We start from the raw sequence: 27,629 nt of genomic DNA on the forward strand, positions 1-27,629 counted from the left end.
ACATTTACTTCAACATTTTTGGAACTGGGGTTATATAATAAAGACTTGTATAGTTCACTCTGCCCAATATGTGTCCTTTAAATGGGATTTAAGCTTTACATGCTATAAAGGATTGTACAGATGACCAGAGATAGCAAGAAATAGTTATATTATATTTGGTATTCATTTATTGAACAGATGGCTTTCATGATCGACAAAAAAAAGCATATACAAACTGAGAAATTCACAGTGTATATTTCTTATCATTTAAACACATGCAATAACATTTACAAATAAATATAAATACATATGTAACAGTATATGTTAAATTAAATTGCATTATATACAGATTCAGGCAGGTCAGCAGGGAACATAAGCAGCTCATCCACCTCCTCCTGCAGAGCTTCTGCTTTCTCCTGTAACAGCATCTACAACAGCATCAACATACAAGTTGTAAGAGTTTTCATAAACAGGCAAATCACTGGTTAATAAATAAGATCTGAGCTATTTCTTTCAATACACACAATACAAAACACAGTGTCTACATAGATTCTCTCAAGACAACTGTGTGGACTGTCCCAATTCAATTTCATTTATACAGTACTTTCACAATGGGCATTATCAAAAACAGCTTTACAGAATTTCAAATAAAAAACCTAAAACGATATATTTATATATATATAGATTGGGATAAAATTATATTAAAGCCAGATAGTGCTTTTCTTTCTTTTGCCCAACTACCAAATCAGTCAATAAGCATTCTGTGAATAATAACGCTTTCTTATATATAACTATATTTACACAATGTAATCAAATCCATACCAGTGTATATGGATACAATGACCAATCATTATTCATATATTATACTGCAAGAAATCATTTTGTTAAAATAACTAGCTTTTCTATTAATACATGCACACCTTTTCACTTAAGAAATTATAGTAATGTGAAAATAATAAAAAAAAAAATGTCCTGAGAGCAACAATAAAAATGGTAGGAACCACAAAAAAGATGGAGTTAAAAGGAAAACAAAACTTCTGGTGGAACCGAAACTAACCATGACCCATTTGCTATTTTTGATGAAAAAAAAAATCCCAGTATAACCGAGGAACAAGGGGCACACTTGCAGGGGAATTTTGACTATTTACATTTCCTTCTGGATAAACCTGACATAGTGGTATCTGCATTCAGATTCTTATATTACTTTCCCAGCAAAGTTTTCCAACTGATGGTATACCTAGTCTGTGAACAAGTGTCAGGATGTGTTTATTAATGGACCTGCATCATTAATAAACAAGCTACAATTAGTCCAGAATGTAGCAGCCAGAGTTCTCACAAGGTTGAGAAAATATGACCATATAACCCCAATTTTATCATCCCTACACTGGCTACCTGTTAAGTTTAAAATCGACTACAAACTATTGCTACTTACCTAGTAGAGTAGCTCCTGGTTCCACAATGTCAACTGACTGTATAAGACTGTAAAAAGGACATTACTCAAAATCTCACACTCCGGTACTTATGGTAGTTCTCACTCTCCAGTGTTTTGTATTGTTTTAAGATTCATAAACACACTCTTGATATCACCCAAATGAGGACAGGTTCCCCTTTTGAGTCTGGTTCCTCTCAAGGTCTTCCTTAGAACATCTAGGGAGTTTTTCCTTGCCACAGTTGCCCCAGGCTGCTCATCAGGGATAAATACACATAATTCACTTTAATTCTTAAGTTCTATGAAGCTGCTTTAAGACAATGTCCATTGTGAAAAGTGCTATAGAAATAAACTTGAACTACTAAAGTCATTATTTCTCAATTATGTACTGCCTTGGTGTCCTTACAACTATACCCAAACTGTGGAAGTTTTAGATCATGAAAACAAAGGACATTCCCCCTAAACTCAGGAAAGGCTCCTTAACCAAAGTTTAAGTTCATGACATTGAAAAAAAACAAACAAACCAAAAAAAGGAATTTGTTAACAGCATTAGGAGTAAACAAAGTAGCATGTCTGGGTTACAAAAATGAAAAAATCACTGTGATTTGACAGGATCTGTGACTCATTAGACCACCAGCTAAAGCTAAATTGTGGATATATGAATCAAACCTACAGAAAATACAATAATTACGAAGCACTGAAACGTATACAGAAGTTGTAAACTTGGAGAAAATGTGCAGAGTGCCATGGATTTATATAAAACTGCATTGTGACAAGCCGACTGTTCAAAGTACTATGATATACAGAAAAAATCTTTAGCACAGGAATTATTATTCTGTAACAAAGAAGGCATAAGTAGCCATTTTTAACACCTATACTCCAAAATCTTTTGAAGGGAAGCAAAACCAAAAAAAAAGGAAGCATGCAGGGAAGAAATTTAAAATGCACTAACTTTTGCTGAGGCCACAATCAGATTAGCCTGTCTTTTATTAAGATTCTCCACAGTTTTCACCAGCATGCTCGGGTCAGCATTGGCCAGATGAGCCAGCGTCTTATAGCCAGCGTTGTACAGCTGCTTAGCTCGGAACTGAGAAGTAGAAGAGATAGAAAGGAATGCTACTGAGATGAACAAACTTGATATGGGCATTGTATTAAGTAATAGTTACTTTGTGCTCCCAATATCCTGCTATGGGTCAGTACTTTATTTTCTTATTCATTTTAAATACATTATAAAACAACACAATGATGCTTCTATCACTCTAATCCTGCTCATGTTGGTGAATTTGATAAATGCCCAAATGAATTTAGCTTGTGTGTCACTTCATATCTCTACCCTGGTAAAACAGCAATCACGAACAAGAAAATATTTTCAAAATGATTGACACTTATTGAAATTTAACAAAAACAAAACACACACCTCCATGACTCCAGCGACCTCCATTAGCGGAATGAGCTCGGCCTGTACGCAGTAGGTCAGTCTGCGGGTCAGCTCAGTGAGGAGAGCTTTATAGGCCCAAAACTCCTCCAACTCCTAGAAGACCACAGGAACAAAATGTACGCATGTGAATGTGTGTATATAATAATAATAATAATAATAATAATAATGATAATAATAATAATAGCACTAATTATACTCCATAGCCATAGCCATAATCCTTAAATTACACATCAAGCCTGGCCAACAACCATTATCATGGTTGTCCTTAAACTGACCTCAGTGAAATGCAGTACGCAGGAGCAGAATGCTGAGGCGGAACTGACGAGGGTCTGAATGAGGCCTCGGGCCAATTGGAATCTGTCAGAAACGTTCCATATGTTTGTCTCATTCAGGAGAGAATAAAGCACCAGAGCCAGGTACAGTCTGTTCACCACTGCAGAGTCCACACTCTAACACACCCACACATAAATAGTGTTAACACAAATTAGGTCAATCCATGAGACTGAAAAGTACTTCCCATATATGTTAGCTGCTACATCTTTTTTTTGAGCTAGGTGAAATGGAATGTTCATTCCCCACAAAACGGCTGCACCAAGTCTTAAAATAGTCCCACCTTCCTAACACTCTGCCCAGCTGCCTTCCGAACTAGGAAGCTCTCGGGTACTCCAATAGCGGCCGCCATCTTCTGTTCAGCCACAGACAACTTTGTTAACTAATTTTAAAAAGTAGATAAAAAATAATCATAAAATACATTTGCAAGAAGCTAATTAGCATTATGGAATCTACAGTTAAAAAAAACAATAAACTCCTTGTAAAATGAATGATGCAATCTTAAATAGTTAAATTTTTAATTTTTTATCGTTGCATCATAAGGATTCCATGGAAAGATTTCATGAAATTTCCATCTCCAGGCATTAGGGTAAGTAAAAAAAATTAAAATAGGCAATTCAAAGAAATCATATACACATTCATTTATATGCTACAGGATGGTAGCAGAAAAAAAATTAAATTAATAAAAAATAAATAAATAAATAAAAAATAAAAATAAAACATACAGCGCTAAACTACCACAAAACAAGGCAAACACGGGTCTAAACAGTAAGAAACAATGAACTTTTAGATACAGAACAATATAAAAATACTTTTTCTTTTGACCACATAGTATTTCACTTGACTCCTACTGGAAAGAGAACAGCTCACTTCAATTTAATCTGTCTAGGCAATTCATCTAATTATCAGTTCTGATTAGACAATTTTACATTCCTGGCATTTTTGTTTCTTTTAATTATTATTTTTTTTTTAAGAGACGTACTCTTCGTTTAATGGAATGGAATATGCCTGGTTTGTGTATTACCTAATTAATCTCTGGGTATTATAATTCCCAGAATCCTTTAGCCGAGTCTTCATTAACTCTTCATTAACATTAATGCATACATATCCTTCTGTATCTTTTTCGACTTTTTTATGTCACAATTTTTTGTGCCACTTGCGCTGGAGCTTTCATTAAAAACACACATTTTAATCACAAACTCCTGCCATCTGTAATTACAAAACTGTCCACCTAAAAATGACCTTGAGACAGTTAATAACAGATTTGTTTGTCCTTATTTTGTTTCAGGGTGTATAATTTTGGCAGATTTCCATGATGTTTTGCAATGAAATGCTTCTTCAAATGGATTTGTAAAGTTTTACCTGGCTGAAGTAGATCATCCAGTCTGGTTTGATTTGGGACAAAAGGTCATATGGAGTGACCAGATACACTAAATGCAGGAAACTGTTCAGCAGCAGACCCTCCAGACCCTTAGACAGGTCTTTGTAGAGGACATCAGAGTATCTCAGGTCTACTGAGCCTGAGCAGAGGTCAAAGCAGAAAATGCAAGTGAGACAGAAGCAATGCACATAGAATCCAACTATTATAGAGATACAGTATATTATTTATAAGTAAATACAGTATTTAAGTATTTAGAGAATTATCCATTAATATGTTTTTTTTTTTATTAACATTTTAAAGGCCAACCATTATAATAAAAAAGCTCTATTTGACTAAAGCTACTGGTATTGGTCTTCAATTATGAGCACATATACACACTGCTAAAGTAAAACAAAGAATATTGTTTGTGTGCCGTAATGTAAATACTTATTGAGCTAAAGTATAATGAGGATAGTTAAATAGAGCTTTTTATTATAATGTTTGGCCTTTAAAATGTTAATAAAAAATATAAAATGTATTAATAAATAATTCTCTAACTACTTATAAGTAGTTAGAGAATTATTTTTTAATACATTTTATATTTTTTATTAACATTTTATCATAAATCATAAATTGAACCTGTTGTAGAAATCAACAACTTCTGAAAAATCAGAATCAAAATGCTACTGCAATTTTTCAAATTACAAAAAGGGGAAATAGATTACTAGTGGCACAAAAAAAATTTGATAGTAAACTAAAATGCTGCATTACAATACAATATTCATTTATTTACACCTTTATATGTTGCTCTTCCCAGTTTGGTGACATTTAGCAAAGATTGCTCGTGTGGAGAAATGCCGATGAGCCCCTTCTCTTTCAGTATGTCTACAGACTCCACTACAAGCTCACGAAGACTCTTCTGCTGACAAAGTCGAGTCTCCTGGACACTGAGTAATGTCCTGGAGATGAACTCCAGGACCTGCTCTACAGTGGATGTTATCTGGGAAAAACAAAAAAAGTTTAAATTAACAACCTGGGCTTCATCGACGGATTCTGAGGCCGAGATTGACAGCTGTCACTCACATTAAGGCCGATGAGTGAGAGGATAAGACTTTGAAGACTGCAACTTCCATCCTGTAACAGGTTGCTATAACAGTTCTCTATTGGCGCACACACCAGCTGTTTGGCCTAACCAACAAAATAAGACAAGTTAATGTTGTCTATGCTGAACCTTAGCAGAGTAAAAGAGGCAAAAATTCTCACTCTGTCTCTGTCTTTGTCCTGCAGGATGAGGATGCTCTCGCCCATCGAATCAATCCCAGCACGGCCTGCTCTTCCCACCATCTGCTTGTACTGACTCCTCTTTAAGAAGTCCGTGCCCACATACGGCGAGCGGAGGATCACTCTGAATACACAGGATTTTAAGGATGTGTAGATGAATACAAAAACAGACCTTGAGAAAGCCCAGATTGACAAGATTAATAATTTAAACCTTGTATTTTATATTTAGTCACAATAAACTTTTTACAAAATCTTTCAATTCTGCAGCTGTTCCCAAAAATACAGGAGGAAAATAATAAATGATGTAAAAGATGAGCATGCTGAATATTATACCATGTAAAAATGTTAAAAAAGATACGTTTGGACTCTATCTGACGATACACAAATATAGTAAAATGGTAGCTTCTGTAATTGCCTAATTAAATATTTTTAGCTGCAACAGATAGCTTCAGATGGCTTTTTAATCACTCAAAAAAAATTACGATATATGAAAGAATTAAAGTTAATTTTCATAAAAAAGTCAAATAAAATGATTTTTGAAAAATATTTTCCCTCTCTATACACAGAAAAATCTGTGAATATAATAAAACTGACCAGCTTGATATTTCAAAACATTTTTTAATACCTAATTATAATATTCAAGGTAAATCTGCATTACTTTTTTTTTCCTGTTTGAAACCATTAGGCTTGCACAAGCCAGTGCACTCTTAGTACCAGTCCCAAGCCCAAGAATGTTGATGGAGAAGTATAGAGAAGGTCAGAAGGAGTTGCATTGTGTGTTTGTGGATTTAGAGAAAGCCTAAGACAGGGTTGCAGGGAGAAGAGATGGATAAGGTGGAGGAGTTCAGGTACCTGGGGTCAACAGTGCAAAGTAATGGAGAGTGTGTTAGAGAAGTAAAGAGTGCAGGCAGGGTGGAGTGGGTGGAGAAGAGTGGCAGGAGTGATTTGTGATAAAAGAGTATCTGCAAGAATGAAAGGGAAAGTTTATAGGACTGTGGTGAGACCTGTGATGTGTGGTTTAGAGACAGTGGCATTGAGTAAAAGACAGGAGGTGGAGCTGGAGGTAGCAGAGCTGAAGATGTTGAGGTTTTTGTTGGGAGTGATGAGGATAGACAAGATTAGAAAAGAGTTTATTAGAGGAACAGTGCATGTAGGACGTTTTGGAGACAAGGTGAGAGGGGCAAGATTGAGATGGTTTGGACATGTGCAGAGGAGGGACATGAAGTTATACAGGTAGAAGAATGCTGAGGATGGAGCCGCCAGGAAAGAGAAAAAGGCCAAAGAGTAGTTTTATGGTTGTGGCGAGGGAAGACATGCAGGTAGTTAGTTTGAAAGATGCAGATGTAGTTTCAATGTCTTGTGGTATTATATTGTGCAGCTATAATAGAATAACTGTGACATACCTCCGGGCGGGGAGGTTGATTCCTGCAGCCAGGGTGGACGTACAGGCGAGGAGACAGAGCACTCCGGACGAGTACGCCTCCTCCAGCAGCTTCCTTTCATCACTGGTCAGACCACTGTGGTGGTATGCCAGGCCATAGGGAACGGTCTTCTGCAGCACAGGACACAGCGAGCCGTTCCCACTTTTCCTCAGCTCAGATAACAGAGTCGTTTTCCCCTCTTCTCTGTGCTTTAGAAATTCTCTGTAAAAACAGATGAAAACTAAAGATATCAATTCTGTAAACGTGTATGATATGAACAGGTGCTATTTGATATCAAATGGTATACTTACTTATTCAAATACTTGCAGATCATACCAGCTACATTTTCACAGTTCTTCTTAGTGGCGCAGAATATCAAACAGGACTGCTGGGGGATTACTTCAGTAACCAGAGCAATGATGTGGTCTGGATCCAGTTTTTGCATCCCACTAGAGTACTGTTCAAACAAATATAAATTAATACAAAATTTAAATCTACACATAGCATCAAGTCAGCAGGTTTGTGCTTTTTTTTCCCCTATACCAGACATGGGCAAACTACGGCCCGCGGGCCACACATGGCCCGTTGGGTTTATTAATCCGGCCCGCCGAACGTGACCAATTTCTATTAAAAAGAGGTACGGGTAAATCTTGTTCAATTTACCTTTCCCCTGTAATACCCACGTTTCCCCTAAAGATGTCGCACTTCAGCTCCATTGACGTTGTTCGCGTGCAATACTCTCTTCTTCTCTTAAGAGAGTTTAATCTGATATTCTTTAAAAACTGCGACAGTTTCTGACAAACACCTCGGATCTATCCTGAAAATTGCCCCAACAAAACTTACCCCAGACTTTGATGAACTGGCAAAATAAGGATTTCAACAACACTGTTCCTACTGAAACTGAACTTGAGTTTTTCTGCTGTGTTTATTGATGCACTGGCAAAAAAAGTTGATCTTTTGGCACTTGATGAAACTGAATTTGCCAAATCTCTAATGTAATTTGTATATATATGTATATACATATACAAAAGAAAAAGTGCTGGCTGGAGTATCTTTTCTGCTGAAAAGAAAACGTGCCACCCTGTAACCAAAGAACGGTCTCTTTAACCCTACAATATAACATGTAGCAGTATAACAAAAGCAGATTGTAAATCTTGGATCAATGCATAAAAAGACAACCACTGAAATAAGCTGAGGCATATAATAAATCAAATACTTTCAATTATAACCGAGTATTCTTGACTATAATTCAAGCAGTATTAAAAAAGGACAGGCCATTGGTGTTTAAAGAAAATATTGAATCTATTTAATGATGTGCAAATCTTTTAACGGACAACTAGGTCGGATAGTATCACATTGTAGAAGGTAATTCATTGGCAATGTCAGTGGAAATCATAATGTATGAAAAGCTATTGTCAGAGATGCTCTATATGTGACTTCTTTCCAATGGAATATGCATAGTCAAACAATGCACAATCAAAGATCATGTATGATGCAAACATTTAACCATTTATTGTGTAAAAAACAGTGTCTGGTGGGGAAGGAAGCAACAGAAAAAAATTTCCCTTCATCCTGTGGTCAGTTTGTATCCAAGAGATCAGAATTAGCCATGTTTATTTAGTGGTATGGCTGGTAGTACAGGGCAGGAGAGAAGTTTCTAAGCAGCATGAGCAGCAGCTCAAAAAGATATGGCAGCTTCATGCTATGTCTTATGGAAAGCATTTGTTTGCCTTAAACAAAGAGCTTGCTAGTGGGTAGGAATGGCAAATAATCAACCAGGGACCTACTTTAAAAGTCAGTAAGCGTGAGAACCGGAAACACTGCTCCTCTTTTGGATCGACTTCATAAATACTGTCTTTCAGTTTCACGTATTCATTCAACTGGACCTGCAAAACAACAACGCAGATGTCAGAGAGGTGAAACATCCGCCTCGTATACAACACCTCTAACAAATTCATTTATTAAAGCGTAGAGAAAAGGGATATCTACAGGTCTAAAGTCATTTGTGTAGTTCTCCGCCCCAAGGAAGTTCAGGAGATCCGCTACGTTGCCCAGCGTTGCACTCATCCCAATGATCTGGGTGCTTTCTGTTTAAAGTATCTTGTTAGTACAACCTTTGTGGCGTAATCTGCTCTGAGACAGAGGCTTTACTGGCAATTGACTTACTGCTTATGTACAGCACTTTAGCCAGAGTCATCTCAAGAATCGCTCCTCTGCTGCCATCTCCAAGCATGTGGAGCTGATTAAAGTGGAGGAGAAACATAAAAAAAAACATTTAAATAACTGAAACATTTGAATATTTTGCACAAGAATAAACCACATGCTGGAACCAACCTCATCCACCACCACCAGGCCGATGTTGTCCAGTCGGTTTGTCTCGATCAGCGAGTTCACTAGGCTGTGGCCTTTCTCGATTGTGGCGATGTAAAGTGAGTTCTTGGTTCGTCTTTTTACAGGAGGAAATTTTCCTTTACTCCCAGCATACTCTTCTACTAAGAAGTCCAACTCAATACCAAAACTCGCCAAGCCTCGAACCTACAGGAAATAAAACTCTGCTTACTCTGATTTGTTTCATTTATCGCTTTTGATATGGAGCCCTATACCAAATATATGTATACGTACAATCGTATGCATCAATCAGCTACCTGTATAGTTCCTATTTAAAAACTGTTCTTTTGCCAAAAGTGTTCACAGCAACAAGCTGCAGTTTTTCCTTCCCTCAAAGTCAGACTGAATTTTGTTAATTGTAGGTTGTTACTAGGCACACAAGGTATTAAATACAACCAGAATATGGTTTCTTGACATTTCAATCATATGGAATGTTCACAAAACAAGTTCCTGTCATCACTTACATTTAAGCAGCTATAAGCAGCTGTTCCCTCATCAGCATGTCTTTCTCTCTCTTACAGTTAATGGGACAAAAAATACCCAACAACAGCTTTCATTTACACAAAGTAGCTGCTGTCCTTAAAACCTCCCCATGTCACAAAACCTAATGTTATAACTTTACTCCTGACTGTAACACAGCTCTGACACTGGAGACTCCTTCTGGAAAAACATACATCACATAGCGATGATTATAAGTCCTTTTATTTTACTCTGTTTGTGCTTACTGTGTGGCACTTCCATATTCAAACCATTTCGATTGAGTTGTTATTAGAGAAACAAACATGTCTTAGAATCGGTGCATTAATATAAGCCTGTGATTTGCCCTGCAGCCACAAAGAAAGTTTTATGGTTGAAAGATCATTACATTTTGTTTAAACATCTTCTGAACGATTAGAGTGTACAGTGAAATAAATTTCAGTAAACAGAGAACATGGGAAAATGAGTATATCATGTCAAAACATATGCCACTATGCAAAATCCAGAGTATAGGGCAGAGTATGTGATATTAAAGGTATTTGTATGTTTACACAATTAGAACTGATTGATGACAAAAGCATGAGCACTTAGAATACAAGGCATCCACAATGTTTTTCAATATAAACTTTTTTTTTATATATGCAAGCATATGTACAGTCCCAATTCTCTTTAGCTATTCATAAAATTCTAGAAATAACATTAGATTTTTCCTGCTGCTGAACAAAAAAAAAAAAAAAAATACCTTTTCTTGCACCAAGGACACATATGGTAATATCAGCAGCGCATCTTTCTTCCTACAGAGAATCTCTTTAAGAATGAGGATCTCCGCCACTAGCGTCTTCCTCCACTCGTTGGTAGAGAGTAGATCAGATTCTTTCTGTGGTGAACTGAGTCCAAATTTAGGCACGCCTTTTGCCACTCTAAAAACAAAAACAGGCGTCATTAGATGTATGGACTGTACCAGGACTGTCTATGCTGCATGAAACTCTTTTATATGTTATTTAAAAAGATTGTAGTAAGTAATCATTTAAACAGCTATGATGTAATTACTAATGTAAACGCAGAAAAAATTATATAGGAAATGTGGGAAGGGATAGAAATTGGGTTCATTACTGATTGGTCAATAGAATGAACATAAACAACGTCTTTATGTAAACGTCCCAATTATATTATATTTTATAATTGTATGATTGATGAATAGTTCTGCTTTGTGAATGTATTTTGTGCATTTCCTCTCTGATTCTTGTAAAAGCGCTTTGATTTAGGTCACATGCAAAACATTTCAGATTCTGCTGCTGATAATATTTGGCTCCTTTCAGTTACATGTAAACTAGTTGCAATTTGACAAAGGAATTGTATGTCTAGGTCTATTACCATTTCAAAAACTCGCCGTTGCTCATTTCCAATATTCAACCCCGTAAGGGTGTTCATGTGCCATTTATCATTATCCCTGAAGAAACAGCAAATCAATTATCTGCATCTATTAAAATTACTCTAGGTAAGCTAGGAGAAGATATTTGCTGTGACTGAGGTACATATTTAATCAAATTTATATTAAAAAAAGCTAATAAATTAATCACCATACAAGTCCTCGATCCTCTTCAGTCTCATGATTAGATCCTTAACTTTGGATGGAAGCCCAAAGAAAGGACCCAGGTCTCCTTCTGAGGTCACAGACTCAATGGTCTGCACAGCAACACTGATTTCTTCACTCACTGCTGCCTGTTTCTGAAGAACTGTCTTTGACACAGTGTTTGAAGAAGCTGCGTTTTCCTTCATGGCCCTCTTCAGCTGGTCAGCCATACTTCTCCTGGCCCTCCTGGCTGGTTTGTACTGATCTTCACAGACAGACTGCATTGAGTGTTTCTTATCAGGAGTAGATGTGTTGCCAGGTCTATCTGTGTGGGTAAGATGCAATTGATTTTGAACAACTTGCTGAAACGCAAGCTGGGAACTCGGTAAATCTCGTAGTGATGCATCATGGAAACCGTCTGTGAAGTCTGCGAGATGATCAGCAGTGCTTGTGGTGGTTTGTGGCGTTACTTGTTCAATATCTTCCAGCTTGGCTAGGAAGGAGGAGTCAGCGATGATGCTATCGTAGCCATCAAAGAGATCCTCACTGTCACTACAGCACTGGAAAATGATCAGAGACCAAAAACTCTATGATATATTCCAAATTTGTGCAAAATTGTATTCATGCAAATATTAAATGTAAAAATAAACGAGTAACAAAAAAAGTCAGCTGAAATGTAGAGTACACATTTTTAAAGGTGCACAATTGCGGTTTCTATTCCAGAGCTGCCTAAATGTTTTCCAATAAAGTGCCAATAAATTGTAAATTTTATTAAGGGCCAAGGATCGAAAGAAAATGTTGCATTAGAGCAAAATTTATTATATTAAAATTAGTTGCCCCTTTCAAAATATTTATAAATAAATAAATTATTTACAATATTTTCCAGTTCAATGAAACTTCTAATATAATGAAAAACATTGAAACAATCCAATATATACAATAAAGTTTAATGCCCGATACTAGAAGAGTCGACTCTACATTTTGCATCACTACAATGCAAACATTTGCCTGTCAATGTTTATGGTTTTACTGGATGAAAGAACATTGAATTGTCTTTTAAAGGAGTCGACTCTTTATGCAACGCAAAGTGCAAAGTCAACTCATAGTAAAGTTGCTTTACTTTTGGAGTCGGCTCTTGTACATGGCTCGTTTAAAGCAGTAAAACAATGTATAGAGTCGACTCTGCACTTTATAAGAGGAATGTATAAGAATCGACTCTGCACTTTGCAACGATGAAAGAGTCGACACATGCGAACAGCAGAACAATTTTCAGCTCTGCCATTTATCCACTGTTAAAACCTGTCATGTTTTGGTTTTGACTTTAATTGTGAATGAAATGCTGTTAATGAAATATTTGGCTAGACTGATAAACAATACAGTGGGTTACCTGCTCGGTCACAGGGTCTTCTTCTCTCTTGATCTTCATCAGATTTCTATGTTCAGTTGTTTTGCAGTGCTCAGCACTGAGCCGCTTCTTGGCCGGAGTTAAATCACTTTTCATTCCATCTCGATTTCTCTTTTTGTTCGAGCAGCTGCGTTTTACAACTATTTCACTCTGGACTTCGGAGTCTTTGCTCATCTCTGTCTCTCGGTATCGTCAGGCTACCCTCGCTATCTGAACTGCTACCGCTCTATAACTCAAGTAGCAGCCGCGTGTTGCACACTGCATCCATTTTCTGTTATAACGAATATGGATATTTATGAATAAGCCTCATCGGGATCATAACTAAACTCTTAGACGAGCTATAGGGTGCTTCTGCTGTAACAACATGCTAAGCTGTCAACAACATTGTGATGCTGAGGGGAGGTCTGTTTCAAAAGGATAGCAATGAGAAACCATCCAATCCCGAGGCAGAAGTTGCAACACGTGACCGGAACTGCCCCATAGTGTAATATATTAAAACAGGCCAGGTTTGATTGTAAAAAAAAATATTGTGTGCAGTTTACCCTGCTCTAATGAAATGCAGCCTACTTCAATTTCATTTAATATCTTCTTTTTCTTCTTCTTTCGGTTTCTCCCATTATGGGTCACCACAGCAGCTCCATACCCCCCTGTCCTCTACATCTGCCTCTTTCAACCCAACCACCTGCATGTCTTCCCTCACCACATCCATAAACCTCCTCCTTGGCCTTCCTCTTTTCTCCTTCCTGGTAGCTTCATCCTCAGCATTCTCCTACAGATATACCCTATGTCTCCTCTGCACATGTCCAAACCATCTCAATCTCGCCTCCCTCACCTTGCCTCCAAAACGTCCTACATGCGCTGTCCCTTTAATAAACTCATTTCTTATCCTGTCCATCCTCGTCACTCCCAACAAAAACCTCAACATCTTCAGCCCTGCTACCTCCTGTCTTTCACTCTATGCCACTGTCACTAAACCTTCCAAAATCGCAGGTCTCACCACAGTCCTATAAACTTCTCCTTTCACTCATGCAGATACCCTATCTATCACAAATCACTCCTAAAACTCTTCTGCACCCACTCCACCCTGCCTGCACTCTTTTCTTTACTTCACTAACACTCTCCATTACTTTGCACTGTTGACCCCAGGTACCTGAACTCCTCCACCTTCTTCACCTCTTCTCCCTGCAACCACACCCCTCCACTGCCCTCCCTCTCATTCACACACATGTACTCTGTCTTACTCCTACTGACTTTCATTCCCCTTCTCTCCAGCGCATATCTCCACCCCTATAGGCTCTTCTCAACCTGCTCCCTATTCTCACCTCAAATCACAATATCATCCGCAAACATCATAGTCCACGGAGACTCCTGTCTGACCTCATCTGTCAACCTGTCCATCACCACTGCAAACAGGAAAGGGCTCAGAGCCGATGCAGTCCTACCTCCACCTTGAACCAGTCTGTCATTCCTACTGCACACTTCACTGCTGTCACACTGTCCTCATACATGTCCTGCACCACCCTCACATACTTCTCTGACACACCTGACTTCCTCATACAATACACCAACTCCTCTCTCAGCACCCTGTCGTACGCTTTCTTGAAATCCACAAACACACAATGCAACTCCTTCTGACCTTCTCTATACTTCTCCATCAACATTCTCAAAACAAATAATGTGTCTGTGGTGCTCTTCCTCGGCATGATACCATACTGCTGCTCACAGGTGGTCACCTCTTCTCTCAGCCTCGCTTCCACTACTCTTTACCACAACTTTAAGGTGTGACTGATCAACTTTATTCTCCTGTAGTTACTGCAGGTCTGCACATCTCCCTTATTCTTAAAGATTGGTACCAGCATATGCCTTTTCCATTCCTCAGGCATCCTCTCAACTTCCAAAATCCTGTTAAACAACCTTGTTAAAAACTCCACTGCCATCTCTCCTAAACATCTCCACGCTTCTACCGGTATGTCATTGGGTCCTACCGACTTTCCACTCTTCATCCTCTTAATTGCTGCTCTCACTTCCTCCTTACTAATCCAATCAACTTCCTGCTTCACCATTTCCACCTCATCCAACTTTCTCTCTCTCTCATTTTCCTCATTCATCGGCTGCTCAAAATACTCCCGCCATCTTCTCAACACACTCGCCTCACTAGTCAACACATTTCCATCTCCATCCTTTATTGCTCTAACTTGCAGCACATCCTTCCCAGCTCTGTCTCTCTGCCTGGCCAATCGGTATAAATCCTTTTCTCCTTCCTTTCCTTCCTTATGACAAACATTTTTGTACTACAGACTCTCACGTGTCTATTTGTAGTATATTAATATATCATATCATAGTTTCAATATGTACTGCACAATATACATATATACACATACACTGCACATGCACACACACACACACACACACACACACACACACACACACACACACACACACACACACACGATGGTGATTGGAAGGAATGCACAGAAAGCATTAAATTGTAGTGTTACATTTTCTGTGCATATGACAAAAAAAAAACCTCGAATAATAATCTTAATAATAAAGAAACAGTAAATAAGCAACAACAGTAATATTTAATAATTATAATTATAATAGGAATTATAATGATAATGATGATATTAATAATAATAATAATAATAATAAAAAAGGAAGATGAAAAAAAAATTAATGCACAAGCTAAACGGTAAATAATACAAAAAATACAGAATATGAAATACATTTCTTAATATACATTATATACATAATATATAAAATATATTATGTTATATTATATATATATATGTATACATACATACATACATACATACATACATACATACATACATACATACATACATACGTCTCAGATCCACTAGATGGCGGTGCGTCAAAATTACGCGACGAATCTTCCTTCAGTATACAAACGAGGAAGAAGTGTCATGGCGGCTCACTGATCCAGCACTAAGAAGATGCTCGCCCTTTTAAATTATCGAGTGTTACAGACAGCCTTGTCAAAACATGGGATCATACCTAAAATTCCAGGTACTAAATACGATATTTATAATATTTTCTTAATTGACAAGCGAAGTGTTTGTGTGTTATATTCATCCATTAATCTACATTGCTGTTTTTCGTGGTAGTTCATGGTCGAGTCTTAAACGCCTTAGTAATATGACATAAGTGCACTTCGTAGGAAATGTGCTCTGTACATGCAAGGTAGTGTGGTACAGTTCTCCAGTCATTTGGGATTCAGCCCCTGCTGGGAGGTCACAATGATCTATATATTTTATTTGATTCTTGTCTCTATTTTCTTACTATTAATAGAAACATATTGGGATCACGATACTGAATGTGTTCAGAAGGGAAATGGTTCATTCAGATTCTGAAGAAGCATGGCTCATACATTTTGTCACTATTACCTGGCCGAATGTGGAGAAGGTCGTCTGCTGAATGCCGTAAATGTAAATCTGAGGGGGAAAAAATCCTCTCCAAATGTATCATCAGTATTCCATTGTGCTTTAAACGCAGTAGAATATGTTTAGAAAAACCTGTATATATAAATAAATCACAAATAACTAACTAACTGTCATCTTTTTTCTATACAAATAACTACATAAGATGTTGGTATAACGTGTTATGCTTGATTTCTTTTAGCAATAAAAAGTGACAATCGTCACTGTTTTCTGGTTTTATAGCCAATTAAATTCTTTACTAGACTGTTATACATGGCCAATTCAGTGTCCTTCAACTCATGTTTGCTTTTTTACAATTTGACTATATATTTCTCACACCTTTAGTTTAATTAAAGACTGATAAAGCTTCTTTATATATGGTAACCATTAAATGTTTTTTTTATAATTTTCCCCTGTAATTTATAGTACAATATCTCAGAAGTCTTTCCAGCACCCCACAAGAGGACAAATTAAAAGATATGGTACGTACTCAGTGTCTATCTCTGCATATACAGAACATATAGAAATCAGTTAAATGCAGGCATTTAGTATGGTTTTTTTTTTTTTAGCCCATTCAAATTGAAAATCCATATAAAGAACCGCAGAAGGGCTGCATCCTATGTAACGTGTCAGTGGATTATAAAAACATCCAGGTGAGTTGTTTAAATGCAGGATTCAGAAGCATGAACTTTTATATTTCCATTCAATATAACACAAATAAACTATTGTTTGCAGTTGTTGTCACAGTTCATCTCACCGCACACAGGCAGAATATACGGCCGGCACATCACGGGTGAGCCATTCCCACCACGTTCCGTATGTGTTCCTGAATGTTTAATACTTGAGGAAATAACTGGTGTTTGTTTCTCCTGCAGGTCTGTGCGGACACAAGCAGAGAGAAGTGACAAAAGCCATTAAGAGAGCTCGCTCAATGGGTAACATTTCTATTGTTTGTTTTTGTTTTTTTATATATATACACATACACGTTTTTTTGTTGTTGTTGTTATTTATAACTGTGCTGATGAATATAAATTGTAACCAGTTAAAAGTTTTAGATCTAAAAAAATAATTTTTTGTCCCTTTAACAGGTTTCATGTCCGTTACACTGAAAGATCCAGAGTTTATTAAAGACCCCAACATTTGTGGCATCAGACACATGGAGTAGGAAGAACATGAAATAAGTGTGCTTTATTAATGAAACGAATAAAAAATATAATAAAACGTTTTTCCCCCTTACTTTCATTGCAATATTAAAGCTTTTTGCCTAAAATAAAATGCTTATAATTACATCCTTCACAATTGTATCATTAACTTAATGATGTTTATTGATAAACTGAAATGCTTAATAGATAAAAAAAAAAAAGAACAACTTTAATTTATAAATAAATTAAAACTGTTATCCTACAACACAACCCAACACTTTCAAAAATATTCATCACTGAGAACCAGCTCACGTCATTAAAACATGAAAGGTGCTATAGAACATTGTTTTTGTATTCTTTATTAACCCACTTATGTAATTTATAGATAAACACGATTCGTTATTGCATCTCTGTTGCAAATGGGATAAAAAGAGGCAATTAAACAGAACATTTCAGAACTGTGACAAACAGCAGACATTTAGATCTTTAATAAACGAAAGGACACATAGATTAAGTGGATGTTTAATGTTATAATGCATACATGTAAACAAACTGAACAGGAAGTAGAAAAACCATAGGTATTTAAAAAAAAAGTAAAATCATTAAGAAATTGCACAACGGGATTTAACAGTGAACACATCAGGCACATTTTTCTGCATTCATCTTTCAAAAAATATACATATTTACACCATAAATGCTGACAGGAAGTACCTTGTTTTAAGGATATTCTACTCTGATTTATTCCTTGTTCTCTAAGCGAGTATTTAAAATACAGGCGAGTTGCCCTGGTTTGGGCTGCTCACCTCCACCTCCGTGCCAGACTCGCTTCCAGACAGCACCTCGCTCAGCTCCGTTTCCACTTTCCTCTTTTTACCTTTCTGTAAAATTCCCGTGGACTGAAATTTCCCCTTTGGCCTGTAGCCCGAGTTTATCCTCCTTTTCCTCGCCACGTTACCACACTGCAGTAGCAGAAGCGGCATTCTGGTAGAAACATCGACCCCGTGGTCCTCGACGCAGCACCTGTTCAGTACGGGGAAACCCTCAACACTCAGAGTCTGGCAGCGTAACGATGGTGTGTTGGGGAACAGTGCTTTCAGAGCCGTGCAAAGCAGCACGTTCTCCTTGGGTTCTTCAGCAGGAGAACTTTCTGTGGCTAAAACGACAAGTTTTGTAATGATTTACTGTAGTTTTAAATCTACTAAAATAAAAATGTATATCTCTGACAAGTAGTGTGCTGTTACACCAATATCTACATTGCAGCTGTACAGTTCTAATTATATTTTATTATCTAAAGTGCTGTTGAATTCTCATGAATTGGTCAGAAGATATTGCAGCTCTCAGGTTTACTGTGTATTAAATAACGTGCTGTAATATGTTATTACTTTTATACTAACTTACAAACACTATGGTTTGATTACAGGGACTTGTATGGCAGACTGTACATGTTTATATAACATTTATTAAAGGAGATTCTGTGACTCAGTGCTTTGTAACAGATAAAGTAACTAAGAGTTCAGGATACAAGTGCATGAACAGCTGTGGTAAAATTATTATTCTTCCCAATTTGTAACTGAAATCATCTGGTTTGAAGATGTATATGTGTAATGTCACTAAGCTTGTCTCATTTATTTTGTACTTTTACACCTGCACATTTAGATCACTAACCACTAGAGCTGTAAAGATTCTACATGTAACTCGATTATAAAAAAATCCGCTTAGTCCATTTTACTAAACACGATGCCCTGTGTTTCCCTACGGACAATAATTACTGACGTACCACCCGCTAAACTCTGGACCGCGCTGGACAAGTAACACAGAAGACTGCAGAATGAAAAAATGAAGGAATGAGGAGAAGATTCAGGCCGAAGAACAAGACAGAAATCTTTCAAGGTTTGGGATCATTTCAAACTAAAACAAAGAAAACGCTGTACAGTGCGGTTACCTTTTTGTTTTTTTTAAAGTCGTTTGAAATTGATTTGTATATTTTTATTCATATACATTTATTTATTGCGTTCAAAAAGACCCTAGGCAGTGGTCGTGTAGAGCAGGTAGTGGAGCACTTTTTTAGAGCTGGCGATAAAAACAGATTTATATTTAGTGGAAAATTTCGAGCAGCTTTTCCTGAAACAAGAAAACCACATTGCGATACTGCGCAAGATTTAATACAATAATACATGAGTGAGAATAATTATGAGTTTCATTAAACGAATAGTTTCCCATAACCTACTCTACACTCCACTGCAGAGGGACTTGGCTATAATATGGCTATTAAATGCACTAAATGGGTTTAGTTTTCACTGATATTCTTGTATGCAAATTACTTTTTATGTCTTATTTTCTCTCTCGTATTTAGTATTGCTCATTAATAAAGAAAAATCACTTTGTATCCGAATAATCGTTAGAATACTCGATCACTAAAGTAATCGACAGCAGCAGCCCTATTAATCACTATTTGCACATTCGCTCACATTTAAAAACACCTAAAACCACAAGCTGCCTTACTCTCATTGGCCTGCTGTTTTTTCCTCCGCTCTCTGATGGCCTTTTTGAGCTCCGCGATCTCTGCCTGTAGCTTTTCCACTCTCCGCTCGCTCCTCTCCACTCTCACACACGCGCTCTGAAACAAAACATAGTGCTGTGTAGGAGCGAGTATAGGCGTACTGACTGCAACTTGGAGCAGTTTCCCAAAAGATACCTTCATTTCATCTAACAAGGCGTCGTTCATGTCGTTGACGTTCTCCACCTCTCGGAGATCCTGCTCCGAAGAGAAGAATTTGGCTCTAAATAAAACAGAAAGAAATGCGTAAACTATCTGTACAGAAACGATCATAAAAGAGAACGAGGAGAAAAATGTGGTTATGGGACAATAATCAAGAAAGAGGCAGAGAATTACAGAGTTACTGATATAACCCTTGGTGACCAGAGCATGATAAAAAGACTTTATGGATGCAGACTTTCGAACCCCCAACCCCAATAAAAATGTGTATTATTTAAAGAATGCCATGTCATACTTTTTATAATTTTATTGTAATGCTGTGAAATGTCCATGAAACTTACATTATAGCACCGATAAATAAAAAAAGGAATAAATTCATGACCATTAATGTTACGATTGTGTCAGGGCTCAGTGCCGCATGTGTAAAGAAGCAGAAATGACAGTCAGATGTTTACAGCACCTGTGTTGTTTAATGGCTTGACAGTGACTCAGAGATGGACATGTAGCAGAGACTCTCCAGTAATCCTGCTGCTCCAGAGTCCCCAGGTTGCTCACTGAGACTGGGATATTACTGTACTGACTGTAGCACAGAAGAAAAAAAAAATCATCAAAGTTAGACATACAACAAACATATCCAAGCATGTGTTGAGCTAAACAAATGTTATCTTTTGGCAGAACTGCTTCCTTTATTATAACACGAGCAGCAGTTTGTCCTGACCTGCCATTCCATAAGAAGGCTGTGTACTCTAGGCGGTGGGTGGAGTGAGACATCGTCACCTCGGATGGTGTGAGGAGCAAGAAAACAAGTTCCTGATAGGGCAGCAGCTTCCTCAAATTCTGATGGACCAACTGCTCTTTTAAAGTCATTTGTTGACTGGTGTTCCTCCGCTGGCGATACCAGCCAATCACGTTCTCCTTTACTCAAAATGAGAGAGAAATCCCGTTAAAAATGGCACATAATATTTATAATAATAATAAAATTAATCATTATCATAAAACATGCTGAAAATCATCACAATGAAAAAGGGAATCATTGCCAAGCTAACAGAAGGCGCCTGATATATAAACAGTTAGAAAATGGTGGAAAAATAGATGAGGTCCTACTATGATCTTGGGTTATAGTTGAGCAACTGCTTAAAAACTCATCTGTCTTGAAAACCTTCCTGTGTTGGAAAAATCGCAGCTTTACCTCATTATAAAGCACTGATACTGACAACCCCTTATATCAATCTTAAATATATCCTCACCTAAATCTTCTATTTATCTTTTTTAAAGCCCGTTTATTATAACACAGCTCACTGTGAATGACCTACTGCTATTCAAATTACAACTTATTAGAGCATGCAAATTAATAAAACACTATAATTCATATATAATTCAAATGGAACTACTGCCTGAGCTCATGTTGTATAAAAACATTCATCAGCAGCACCGTGGATTATTATTATAATACACTGTTGTTATAAATGGTGTTACGGTGAATACAAGTAGTGGGTTTTTTCTTCTTCCATCATAGCCAGAAAATGCAAATCTTTTTATTTAAGGGAGCTCCGATTGATCGGTTGTCGATCATAATCGGCCGATAATTGTGCCAGGAAGTTTGATCCGCGGCCTTTATTAAGGCCGATCCCGAAGAGCCAGATCAGATGGTGCAAAACTTGTGACAAATTTTTTGTTTGTGAAAAAGACAATAGATTGGCAATCTGCAGAATGTACCAGAAAAATGTACTAGGAAAATTACCAGGAAACCAGAGAGGTTTCAAAAGACAGCAATTCTACCGTAAGGACGGTAAGAAGCATAAAGAAATATCATAAAATTATGGAATTCATATGCCTTCATTATCAGCCGCTGTCTATTGTGAAAGACGAACGATTCCGGCAACACGTCCTTACTTGGGTTCACGTTACGTCATTGGTTCTTAAAGTGTTGTCAATTTCGGTAAGTCATTAATGCAAGTAAATTAAAACAACATCAGTTAGAGGCCACCAGATGTCGCTAGGGGGCCGCAAAGAAATTCTAGAATATAGATCAGAAAATTATTGAAAGAAAATATTTTACATCCATGTCAGGATTGTCAACCTATGTAAACTATAATTGATAAAAAAAAATAGAAAAATAGAAATAAATATATATATATATATATATATATATATATATATATATATATATATATATATATATATATATATATATATATATATATATTAATTCTACGCAGCACACTACGCTGAAACATCAACAAAACCACCAAAATGATGTACTACTGTATATTATGAAATGTAAAATTTAAAATAATTTGTATATTCAACATCAGAGAAATAAGACTAAAAAACAAAATTGTACAAATTCCTTCGTTTTTGGTACAATCTAAAATGTTTAAGTAAAATTGTAAGTTTGAGGATGTTTTGTGTAATGAGTTTTCTTTTGGGGGCCACAAAAGGATTCACGCTACACAAGGGGACCTCCTGCTGAAAAAGCTTAAAAACCACTGAGTTAGGGTTACCCAACACTTCACTTTACTAGATGCTATTTGAGGTTGTTTATTGATATCAAAAATAAATAGATAGATAAATAGAAGACCCTGTGATCGTGATCGGCATCGGACAGTACAGCTTTCAGTGATCGGCCGCAAAAATCCTGATCGGCACACCGCTATATTAAATTAATGAACAAATGATAAAATTAATGTTATGAAATGTTAGTTAGTTCCTTGTTTTTTCTCTTACATGGAGTTAACAAGGCAACTGCGAAGAGTAGACTCCTTTATATGCAAAAGCAGCACCGTGTTCAATAGCTTTCATGCGATTATTATTAGTTTTTAATGTGATTAAACTGTTACCAAATACAAAACCATATTTGAGGGACTACATTAATATGTTGTGCAGCTGCATTATTAGATCTGCTGTTATAGAATATTATCTAAGAATATCTGACTATTCAGAATTAAGGCATTCAAAACAGTGCAGTAAAAGTACGAGATAATTTATGGCTTGGTGTCTGTCATATGATTTGAATGCATGATACTGAGGCAAAGGAGGAAGAGAAAAAGACTGATAAGGATCTTTTTTTGCTTGCAAACTAGTCACCTACTTCCATCTCGGGCCAGAAGTGCTCTCTACTGTACATCCGGGTTATACCATGATCACCTGCCAGTATTGACAAGCTAGTCAGTTTTTATAGTGGATAAAATTTCATTTTTGAGTTTATTTTTATTGAAATTTCTGCCTGCTTTAAGTAATACACAGAGATCGAATGCTATGAGATCGAATTTAATCGAATGAACAGTAATGCATAGAAAAAGAGTAACACTGTGTATTATTGATCTCCGTCTGTACTAACAACGAAGCTGAAAGATACAGAAATCGTTCATTTATTGATTTAGACAATTAAAGTAATAAGGAAATGGTTACAATGACTGTCGCACTCTGGATGCAAACGTGACTGCATGTTACTATCGTTACAGGCGACGCATTTATTCAGAACTATGATTAAACGGACCCGAAAAAATCTGTGTCCAATGGTTCCTAATTAAAGTCAAGTATTCAGACTGACTATGGTATACAAGTGTATGGTGTTGCTCAACTCTGATAATGCTTAGGATACCTCTTTGAGATTGGACAGAACCTGCCTAATCTTCTCTTGGTCCACTTCACAGGTGTTGTTGTAGAAGCTAAAAGGAAAAAAAATTAAGATAACGCAAAAAAAGAAAATAAAAATGCAAAAAAGCATTAATGGAGAGCAAGAGGGCAGAACTGAAATGGTCTGAAATACCTGTGAGTGGTCTTGCAAGTGATGTGTTTTTGAATGTCTGAAAACAAAAAGCAGCACAGTGCATTATTTCATTACTTTCCCTCCATGAAAAAAGAGACAATCACAGGATTTATACTCACATCACACCTGCATCTACTCAGATATGTATATGGTAAGAATTACTTACTTATTGTATGTACGAACTGTATGTGGTCCGTCTGGGAGTCTGTGATTTTGCTGTTCTCCTCTCCGACACTCTCACCAAGTAATAATCCCTCCTGTATGACAGACAAAACACAGTAGGGGTGGAACGGTGCACAAAATCCACGGTACGTACCTCTGTTTTTAAGTCACAATTTCGGTACAGTTAGGAGGAAGAAAACTTAATTGCTTGTCGTTTTTTTATTATCGCAGTTTATTATTATTATTAACACTTGGGATCAACAACAGTTGAACAGTTTCCATTTTAAAAAACATTTAAAAAAAATGCCTGCTGAGTTAAATAAGATATAAAATAAGATTTTATAAAGACTAAAATATAATAAATCAAATTAATGCAATAAACCTATTTTATTATATTGATTAAATTGAGTAATTTAAATGATTAAATTTAATTTAATAAAAGCAAATATTTTATAAAACAGTTTACATTTGTTAGACCCTATTTGGGTTATACAGATGTATATGAAAAGTGTGTTTTTTACATTAAATATTTAATTTTATAAAAAGAAAAAAAAGGGGCAAATATGAAGCAGAAACACAGTACAAATATACACAGTACAGTAGATAAATACAAAAGAGAAAAACAGCAATAATAATAATAGTACTAGTTACATTATCAAACAAATTGCACTGGGACGTATTGCACAGTTTAAATTGTTGTTATTGCACAGCTGCTATTGAACAAGATTTAAATTACTGTTAATGCACAGTTAAAAAAAACAGCATTATGTGGATGGGAGCAGCTCTGATTGTAAAGTCTAATAGCATCAGGAAGAAACGACCATTGGAATTGCTGAAGGAGCTGCTCAGAGATGCAACTGTTTCATACAGGTGGTGAGAGTCGTTTTCCAGCAATAATAGCTTAGCTACCATCCTCTTTTCTCCCAGGGGCATCCCCAGATCTAAGATGACCTTCGTGATCAAGTCGTCCAATCTCCTCCTGTCTGCAGTAGAGATGCTTCTACACCAGCAGACCGCTTCATAGAAGATGGTCCTTTCCCTGAATATTCACTGGTGAAATTAAAAGTGTTTGTGCCTGCGGAAATCCACCAACAGTTCTTTGGTTTTCCCGCATTTATCTGGAGGCAGCTCCATTCGCACCTGTCCACAAAGTCCTGGATCAGTTCTCTGTACTCCCCTCCATCATCCTCGTCAGACTCACAGTCAAGAATCCTCAAATACTGCGGTCATATGATCTACTTAACTGTCACTTTTTTCAACATATTTTAACAAATATCTTCATTCCTTCCATCCTTCATTCATTCACTCCACCAATATGCGGAATTGTCAGGATTTTCTACTTTCAAGAGAAACTCTTAAAGGCTAAAGAATCCATAGTGTTAGCCGCTAGCCACTTCCTGGTTAGCGGCTAACGATATGTTGTTTTTTTTATACCCCTGCATTGTGTATGTTTTCAAGCTTAATAATAATATTAATTATTATTATTTATAATAAAAAATGCAATCAAAGTGTGAAGCGGAGGCTAAACAAACTTTAGCAAACAAACAAACCTTCCTGAGGGAACTCAGATTTTAACTATGTACAAAGGATTGCATTCGGTACACGTGTGGACCGAACCGAAAGCCCTGTACCGCAACATTTCGGTACGAATACGTGTACCGTTACACCCCTAAAACACAGACGTCCAGTATTCATCTCAGACGCTTATTCAGACACCTTTTAACACCCTCAGTAATACCGTACTGTATGATTCCACTATTAGGGGTTACCTAGAAAAGACAGAGTCTGATCTCTCTCAAATCTTCTTCCTTGTCCTCACATGAGTCTTTTTTTCTTAATACCACTGCTCATTACAGATCATCCAGTATTCCATAAAGCTTTTTTAAGATGTTATTCACTCTTTGCATACACATAGTCATTCATATCTATTGTCATTTTTTATCCTCATGACAACGCTCTGAGCCAAATGTGTTTACTGTGTTAACAGGAAGTGATTTTACATACAGGTTGTATGTAAAATAGGTTTACTGTATGTACTGTATGGTTTTCAAAATCCACCTAGTTTTATGCAAAACTGTTTTACCAGTATGTCCAAATTGGAGACACTTTGCAAAACAAAGGGGGTTTAAATGTGGTAAACAGGATTTCTGATTAATATCAGCTTTTATAGTAAAAACTCACCACATCACAGTCACTGTTCAGATGCTGGAACATCAATGAACTCAAGACGAATCCGGATGTTCTCACAGTGGTGCTGTATTCCTCCATACCGCCGCCTTCTACACTGTTTATTTCAGTTCAATTAGACTTTTATATTAAACCTGATATTTCCTATACCCAGGTCTACTTCACTCACATGCATCTTCCGAAACTTTATCCGTATGAGGGACTCTAGGAGCTACTGTCTCAACTGTGTTCTCCGCACAGATGTCGAATAAAGTTTATAGGGATTTCAGTGTAGCGCCACCGCGCGGCCTGGAGTAACACCTGCTTTCTATAGTACACAACACAAACACGGTACAGTATCTCACAAAAAGTGAGTGCACCACTCTCACTTCAGCAACCATTTTAGTGTCTCTTCTCAAGGAACAATTCTATAGAAATTAAACTTCAATATATTTTAAAGTGATCAATGTGCAGCTTGTATAGCAGTACATATTTGCTGTCTTCTGAAAATAACTCGCCATACAGCCAATATTGTCAAAATAGCTGACAACAAAAGTGAGTGAACTCTAAGTGATAGCAGCTGTACGTCATGTAACCATGCAAAGTTGCATGTCCTATTAATCATGGTTATGTTTTCGTCTACTTGACCAGACCATACAACATTTGTATATCTTTTATTAGAGCAGTTAAAATTTGGCACTTAAAGTACAATTCTCTTATACTGACCACTGGATGTTCAACATGGCACCTCATTGAAAAGAACTCTATTAAGATTCGAGAATTAGAATTTGTTGCAATTCACAAAGATGTCTGAGGTTATAAGAAGATCAGTATCACCCTAAAACTGAGCTACAGTATAGTGGCCAGGGTCATGCAGAGGTTTGACCCTGGCCAGAGAGTCCTTGTGCTGTACGTCAGGTGCAGAAGCTGCTTAAAAAAAACACGCATGAGTGCTGCCAGGATTTGCATTTTGCATGGCCGTCATCCCAGAAGGAAACCTCTTCTGAATCAAATTTAACCTCATAAAAATAATCCCGTTTTTTTGTTCATTTTGTGATTTTTTCCCATGCATCACGGTTTTCCTGGGAATTTGAAATTAAGGCAGCTTTTGTATTTTTCTGCAATTTCTACAGGAAAGAAAACGCAAAAG

The 27,629-nt window shown here is 36.8% G+C and overlaps 3 protein-coding genes across 3 annotated transcripts; 1 reads left to right on the forward strand and 2 right to left on the reverse strand.

Annotated features, from left to right (window-relative positions):
* Positions 1-141: 141 nt before the first annotated feature.
* On the reverse strand, positions 142-13,513 carry helq (helicase, POLQ like). Its single transcript, XM_046867018.1, is given in 19 exon segments — positions 142-407; positions 2,361-2,495; positions 2,826-2,939; positions 3,122-3,295; positions 3,460-3,558; positions 4,539-4,696; positions 5,332-5,536; positions 5,620-5,724; positions 5,800-5,941; positions 7,221-7,460; positions 7,550-7,695; positions 9,026-9,124; positions 9,228-9,325; positions 9,405-9,477; positions 9,573-9,773; positions 10,846-10,943; positions 10,946-11,023; positions 11,684-12,236; positions 13,064-13,513. Coding segments are annotated over 19 exon segments (3,009 nt in total). The 5' UTR covers positions 13,256-13,513; the 3' UTR covers positions 142-308.
* A 2,442-nt stretch (positions 13,514-15,955) lies between these two features.
* Positions 15,956-17,757, forward strand: mrps18c (mitochondrial ribosomal protein S18C). The gene is made up of 6 exons (XM_046868493.1): positions 15,956-16,111; positions 16,948-17,003; positions 17,091-17,174; positions 17,257-17,314; positions 17,397-17,456; positions 17,610-17,757. The coding sequence occupies exons 1-6, from the start codon at positions 16,039-16,041 to the stop codon at positions 17,684-17,686; spliced, it is 408 nt and encodes a 135-aa protein (XP_046724449.1). The 5' UTR covers positions 15,956-16,038; the 3' UTR covers positions 17,687-17,757.
* Positions 17,758-18,169: 412 nt separating this feature from the next.
* abraxas1 (abraxas 1, BRCA1 A complex subunit) lies at positions 18,170-26,756 on the reverse strand. The gene is made up of 9 exons (XM_046868492.1): positions 26,495-26,756; positions 24,318-24,408; positions 24,152-24,188; positions 23,984-24,050; positions 21,098-21,294; positions 20,840-20,959; positions 20,359-20,443; positions 20,166-20,280; positions 18,170-18,816 (listed from the first exon to the last, which is right to left on the reverse strand). Exons 1-9 carry the CDS (start codon positions 26,579-26,581, stop codon positions 18,428-18,430), a joined length of 1,188 nt encoding a protein of 395 aa, XP_046724448.1. The 5' UTR covers positions 26,582-26,756; the 3' UTR covers positions 18,170-18,427.
* Between the last annotated feature and the right edge of the window lie 873 nt (positions 26,757-27,629).

This window comes from Silurus meridionalis, chromosome 15 (assembly GCF_014805685.1).
Source record: "Silurus meridionalis isolate SWU-2019-XX chromosome 15, ASM1480568v1, whole genome shotgun sequence".
NCBI classification, from domain to species: domain Eukaryota; kingdom Metazoa; phylum Chordata; class Actinopteri; order Siluriformes; family Siluridae; genus Silurus; species Silurus meridionalis.

What these genes read in the sequence shown, in the direction of transcription:
- abraxas1 (XM_046868492.1), bottom strand. Translation starts at nt 26,581, where the DNA reads ATGGAGGAATACAGCACCACTGTGAGAACATCCGGATTCGTCTTGAGT. An exon ending in TTCTGTCCAATCTCAAAGAG is followed by an intron (nt 21,295 to 23,983) that starts GTATCCTAAGCA and finishes TTTTGAGTAAAG; the next exon opens with GAGAACGTGATTGGCTGGTA. An exon ending in AAAACAGCAGGCCAATGAGA is followed by an intron (nt 18,817 to 20,165) that starts GTAAGGCAGCTT and finishes TTGTCGTTTTAG; the next exon opens with CCACAGAAAGTTCTCCTGCT.
- mrps18c (XM_046868493.1), top strand. Translation starts at nt 16,039, where the DNA reads ATGCTCGCCCTTTTAAATTATCGAGTGTTACAGACAGCCTTGTCAAAA. An exon ending in AGGACAAATTAAAAGATATG is followed by an intron (nt 17,004 to 17,090) that starts GTACGTACTCAG and finishes TTTTTTTTTTAG; the next exon opens with CCCATTCAAATTGAAAATCC. An exon ending in TAAGAGAGCTCGCTCAATGG is followed by an intron (nt 17,457 to 17,609) that starts GTAACATTTCTA and finishes TCCCTTTAACAG; the next exon opens with GTTTCATGTCCGTTACACTG.